Source organism: Chiloscyllium plagiosum, unplaced genomic scaffold (genome assembly GCF_037043375.1).
Source record: "Chiloscyllium plagiosum isolate Xiang-an unplaced genomic scaffold, Cpla_swu_hap1 HiC_scaffold_27, whole genome shotgun sequence".
In the NCBI taxonomy this organism is placed as follows: Eukaryota; Metazoa; Chordata; class Chondrichthyes; order Orectolobiformes; family Hemiscylliidae; genus Chiloscyllium; species Chiloscyllium plagiosum.
This window is the reverse complement of record NW_028270165.1, coordinates 15,712,364-15,718,738: the sequence shown is the minus strand read 5'-3', so window position 1 is coordinate 15,718,738 and position 6,375 is coordinate 15,712,364. Positions and strand designations below refer to the sequence as shown.

The 6,375-nt window shown below is 47.0% G+C and overlaps 1 protein-coding gene across 1 annotated transcript; it reads left to right on the top strand.

Annotated features, from left to right (window-relative positions):
- Positions 1-506: 506 nt before the first annotated feature.
- On the top strand, positions 507-5,601 carry LOC148143223 (uncharacterized). The gene is made up of 3 exons (XM_087975697.1): positions 507-535; positions 1,263-2,081; positions 5,003-5,601. Exons 1-3 carry the CDS (start codon positions 507-509, stop codon positions 5,115-5,117), a joined length of 963 nt encoding a protein of 320 aa, XP_087831823.1. The 3' UTR covers positions 5,118-5,601.
- The last annotated feature ends 774 nt before the right edge of the window (positions 5,602-6,375 follow it).

Sequence of the window (6,375 nt, the reverse complement as noted above, 5' to 3'; positions counted from 1 at the left end):
AGACACAGAGGAGTTCATCAGACGAATAAGACTCCGGGAATTCTTTCAAGGTGCCGGCAGTGATCCTACTGATGAACTGGAACAGTCATCACAGGGATCTGTAGAGGAGCGACCAAAGAAAGTGTCAACGTGGACCCCACCGGAGGGCCGCTGCCCTGGGCTTGACATGTATGCTCAAACTGTCAGGAAATATATAAATGCCAGATTCATCAGCCGTACCCACAAGGTAGAGCAAAACATCACCCGTTCACAGCGCAATGCCATCAACACTCTCAAAACCAATCACAATATTGGCTCCTCCTTTATCTGCTGGTTTGATGACATTGTCATTCAGAATAGAACAGATTACTGAAAGGAAGTGTACCGACAACTGAACAACTAGGAACACTACAGGCAACTACCAGCTGATCCGACCAAAGAACACACCCGAGAATCAAACACACTGATCAGAACTTTGGATCCAATCCTTCAGAGTTCCCTACGCGCCCTCATCCCACGTACTCCTCATGAAGGCGACTTCTACTGTCTTCCAAAGGTACACAAAGCCAACACACTGGGACGTCCCATCGTGTCGGGCAATGGGACCCTATGTGAGAATCTCTCCAGCTATGTGGAAGGCATCTTGAAACCTATTGTACAGGGGATCTCCAGCTTCTGTCGCGACACTACAGATTTCTTACAGAAACTCAGCACCCATGGACCAGTCGAACCGGGAACATTCCTCGTCACAATGGACGTTTCCGCACTCTACACCAGCATCCCCCACAAGGATGGCATCACGGCAACAGCCTCAGTACTCAACACCAACAACTGCCAATCTCCAAACACCATCCTACAACTCATCTGCTTTATCCTCGATCACAACGTCTTCACCTTTGACAACCAGTTCTTTTCCCAGACACACGGAACAGCCATGGGGACCAAATTTGCACCCCAATATGCCAACATTTTTATGCACAGGTTCGAACTCGACTTCTTCTCTATGCAGGATCACCAACCAACATTGTACACAAGATACATTGACGATATTTTCTTCCTCTGGACCCATGGCGAGGAGTCACTGATAAAACTACACAGTAACATCAACAAGTTTCATCCCACCATCAAACTCACCATGGACTACTCTCGACTGTCTGTCTCATTCTTGGACACGTGCGTCTCCATCAAGGATGGACACCTCAGCACCACACTCTACCGCAAACCCACAGACAACCTCACAATGCTACACTTCTCCAGCTTCCACCCAAAACATATTAAAATAGCCATGCTCTATGGACAACCCTACGCATACGCCGGATCTGCTCAGATGAGAAGGAACGTGACGGACACCTGGAAGTACTCAAGGATGCCCTCACAAGAACGGGGTACGATGCTCAACTCATCGACCACCAGTTCCGACGTGCCACAGCAAGGAACCGTAATGACCTCCTCAGGAGACAGATACGTGCTGCAACTGACAGGGTACGCTTCGTTGTTCAGTACTTCCCAGGAGCTGAAAAATTACGCCATGTTCTTCGTGACCTGCAACACATTATCAATGAGGATGAGCACATCATCAAGACCTTCCCCACACCTCCACTACTTGCCTTTAGACAATCACCAAACCTCAAACAGATCATTGTTCGTAGCAAACTGCCCGGCTCTCAGGACAACTCCATACAACCCTGTCATGGTGGATGCTGCAGGACGTGTCAGATTGTGGACATAGATACCACTATTACGTGTGGGGACACCTCCCACCTTGTACATGGCAGGTACTCATGTGACTCAGCTAACGTTGTCTATCTTACACAATGCAGGCAAGGATGCCCGGAGGCATGGTACATTGGGGAAACTGAGCAAAGGATACGACAACGGATGAATGGGCACCACACAACAATCAACAGACAGGAGGGTTCCCTCCCAGTTGGGGAACACTTCAGTGGTCCAGGACATTCAGCCACGGACCTTCGGGTGACCATTCTCCAAGGTGGACTTCGGGACAGGCAGCAGAGAAAAGTGGTCAAGCAGAGGCTGATAGCTAAGTTCGGTACCCATAGGGGGGGCCTCAACCGGGACCTTGGGTTCATGTCACATTACAGGTGATCACCATTGCACTACACACACACACAGATATTCCTACACACACACACACACTCTCACATACACACGGACACAGGTACACACAGACACCCACACAAACCCTTATAGACACACACACTCACACAAGCACCCCTTCACACACTTAAGACACTCTGCACTCACTACATACACACATACACTTTCTCAGACTCACAACCCCCACCCCAGACAGACAGACACACACACACTCACAGACAGACAAAGACCCACATGCACACATATATTTTGTGGGGTGAATTTGTATTTGCAGGGTTACATTGTACTTTGCTCAAAACCTGCATGCATTCATGTAGAACTCTGAGCTCAGAAACTGCATGAATTTATGTAAAACTCCGTGATCTTACTTTTTAGATTAGAATCAATCTAAACATCATAGGATAGACAGAGAACACAGGGGAGAAAGTGAGGACTGCTGATGCTGGAGATCAGAGCTGAAAATGCGTTGCTGGAAAAGCGCAGCAGGTCAGGCAGCATCCAAGAAGCAGGAGAATCGACGTTTCGGGCATGAGCCCTTCTTCAGGAATGAGGAAAGTGTGCCAAGCAGGCTAAAAAAAAGTGGTAGGGAGATGGGACTTGGGGGAGGGGCGTTGGAAATGTGATAGGTGGAAGGAGGTTAAGGTGAGGGTGATCGGCTGGAGTGGGGGTGGGGGCGGAGAGGTCAGGAAGAAGATTGCAGGTGAGGAAGGTGCTGCTGAGTTCGAGGGTTGGGACTGAGACAAGGTGGGTGGATGGGAAATGAGGAAACTGGAGAAATCTGAGTTCATCCCTTGTGGTTGGAGGGTTTCTAGCCGGAAGATGAGGCGCTCTTCCTCCAGCCGTCGTGTTGCCATGGTCTGGCGATGGAGGAGTCCAAGGACCTGCATGTCCTTGATGGAGTGGGAGGGGGAATTGAAGTGTTGAGCCACGGGGTGGTTGGGTTGGTTGGTCCGGGTGTCCCAGAGGTGTTCTCTGAAACGTTCCACAAGTAGGTGGCCTGTCTCCCCAATATAGAGGAGGCCACATCGGGTGCAGCGGATGCAGTAAATGATGTGTGTGGAGGTGCAGGTGAATTTGTGGTGGATATGGAAGGATCCCTTGGGGCCTTGGAGGGAAGTAAGGGGGGGGGGGTGGGGAAGGTGTGGGCGTAAGTTTTGCATTTCTTGCGGTTGCAGGGGAAGGTGCCGGGAGTGGAGGTTGGGTTGGCGGGGGTTGTGGACCTGACGAAGGAGTCACTGAGGGAGTGGTATTTTCGGAACGTTGATAGTGGAGGGGAGGGAAATATATCCCTGGTGGTGGGGTCCGTTTGGAAGTGGCGGAAATGTCGACGGATGATAGGATGGGGGCCAACACCTTCAACATATTGTCTAGCTATCACCATTGTTAACAGCTAACCCGAGAATGCAACTTCAAAAAAAAGGTTTTTGTGATTTACACATGAAAGAAGTGAAACTATCACTGTAATAGATGAAAGGCTTAACAGACAATCAATGTTTCAATATATAATTTCAGTTACATCACACTAAATTTTTGCTATAATTTCTGTGTTACGATCGAGCCCTTCACTATCACCTGATGAAGGAGCGTCGCTCCGAAAGCTAGTGTGCTTCCAATTAAACCTGCTGGACTGTAACATTGTTTAAGGGAGGGAATATCGCTCTGAAACTGATCGGGCCACTTCCGCGTTGTGACGTCATCAACAGGATGAATGGGAGGAGCGAGAGCCGAGGACAGGGGGCGGGGTGATGACGACGGCGGGTTCCCGCACTGCGCCTGCTCCGGACAGCCCGCCGACCGGCTGGCCCGCACTGTTTGCAAAAAATCCCTTCCCATCAGAGAATCACCCCGCAGTGTGGAAGCAGGCCACTCGCCCAACGAGTCCACATCGACTCTCCGAGGAGTAACCCACCCACACTCATTGCTCTACATTTGCCCCTGACTCGTGCACCTAACCTGCACATCCCTGGATGTTATGGGTAATTTAGCATGGTCAAGCCACCCTAATCTGCATATCCCTGGGCACTATGGGTAATTTAGCATGGTCAATCTACCCTAACCTGGACAAATTTAAAAATCACAACACCAGTTTAGTGTCCAACAAGTTTATTTGAAAGGACTCGTGTTCAGAGCACTGCTCCTTCATCAGGTGGTTGTGGAGAATAAGATCATAACGCACAGAATTTATGGAAAAACATTAGTGTCCTGCCACTGCAATTATATATTGAACGTATCTGGATTATTAAGTCTTTCATCTTTGAGAATGGTTTGCAGTTATCATTAATATGTAAATCACAGATCTTCAGGTAAGGCCCATTTTCGACATAACTTAAGGTTTTATAACAAAAGGTGACATCTCAGCTCAAACACTGCATTAAAGGTGTGAGGTCAGAGTCTGTCTGTATCCCAATCTTCAGTCAGACTGGTTCTGTTTCCACAGCGGAATTTACAAAATATTACTTGTATTGACTGCCTGCAGGTTGTGCATTTTTTGAGCAAAATAGAACAAATCTGCAAATATAATGCCACAAACATAAATTCACCCCCATGAAGGTATCTGTGTGTGTGTGTGTGTGTGAATGAGAGAGAGAAAAGTCTATTTCCGTGCTGTAAATTCTATGTCTATTTGACAACAGATGCTTTATTCCCATCGGTGTAAATATTGCAGCTGGGTACAAATACTTAGATGCAAGGGAGAGATGTGGGGCACTTGAATAATCCTGGGAGAGCCCTATTTCTAGTTTACTTCCTCACGAACAAACATTAAGCATGAGCACCTATTCATTTCTAATTTTATTTCATTTTTCTTGTTTGATTCCCTGCTATGACTACACTATGTGTCTGGATGGTTGACAGGTTGGGAGATTGTGGGTTGGGTTGCGACTAACTGAATGTTTTATTGTTCCAGAAAGAATAAAAGCGGGTCAAAGCTTCAGCAGAAATCCAGCAGAGCTGAGAACAGACCTACATCTTACTCTGTGGGAACAGGCAGATCAACAGAGGATAGAGAAATCAGGACCTGAAATTCAAGCTGACACCAGACTACCCTGTGATCAGTGCTTTGATTAGCAGTGCCAACCCTTTACCTAGCTTCCCATTTGATTACTCCTCCATATTCAGAATCCAATCCTTGTCACCCTTAAGCCATGTAAGGAGTCTCAGATCATAATTATTCTCTTCGATGTGTGCTGTCAATTCATTCACTTTGTTACAATACAGCGCACATTCAGACACACCATTTTTAATTTCAATTTTTGTCATCTTTAGAATCCAGTTTTGATTGCTGGTAAATTTATTCTCCTTGTCCCTTTCTATCTTTCTCTGGTGTTCACTTTCCACATCACGACATTGCTTACTGGCCTTGATTTAGATTTGCCATGCTAAATTGCCCATAGTGTCCAAACGCAGTATTCCAAAAGTGTCCTAAACAACATACTGTACAGCAGGAACATGACCTCAACTCCTGTACTCAATGTTCTGACCAATAAAGAAAAGCATACCAAACACCATCTTCATTCTCCTATATAGCTGCAACTCCACTTTCAAAGAACCACGAACCCGCACCCCAAGGTCTCTTTGTTCCGCAACACTCCCCTTACATGTGTCAGTCCTGCCGGGATTTCCTTACCAAAATGTAAACATCACATTTCTCAAAATTAAACTCCATCCGCCACTCCTCGGCCCATTGGCTCATCCGATCAATTCTAATTTAGAGTGAACTCTCTTTCCTCTCATATTCCCTAAAAGCTGAAAACCTCCATTCCACAGCCCTCCATTCTCACTTTGTTGAATCTAAACCCTGCTGTACCTCATTCTGAAGGGTCTGGTTCATGCTAATTAACTCAGGGGATATCTAATTGAGACATACAGAATACTAAACAGCATGGACAGAGTGCAAGTTGGGAAGATGTTTCCATTGGTCGGAGAGACTAAGACTCGAGAGCATAGCCTGAGAGTAAAGAGAAGGCCTTTTAGAATGGAGATAAGGAGAAACTTCTTCAGCCATACAGCGGTGAATCTATGGAGGCCAGGTCACTGAGGATATTTAAGACAGAGCAAGGTAACTTCTTGAGTGCCAAGGGGATTGAGGGTTACGGGGAGAAAGCGAGAGTATGGGGTTGATAAACTTATTAGCCACGATTGAGTGGTATGAGCAGACCTGATGGGCTGAATGGCCTAATTTCTGCTCCTGTCTTATGGTCTCTTGTTATCCTGGACACAGCGAGAGAATTGGGAGCAGGAGTCGACCATTTGGTCTTTCGAGCATGCACCACACTGAAC

Bases quoted from the DNA above. Each gene is read 5' to 3' on its own strand.
- LOC148143223 (XM_087975697.1), top strand. From the start codon at position 507: ATGAAGGCGACTTCTACTGTCTTCCAAAG. The intron at 536-1,262 runs GTACACAAAGCC...ATATTAAAATAG, and splicing joins ACTTCTACTGTCTTCCAAAG to CCATGCTCTATGGACAACCC. The intron at 2,082-5,002 runs GTGATCACCATT...TTATTGTTCCAG, and splicing joins GGGTTCATGTCACATTACAG to AAAGAATAAAAGCGGGTCAA.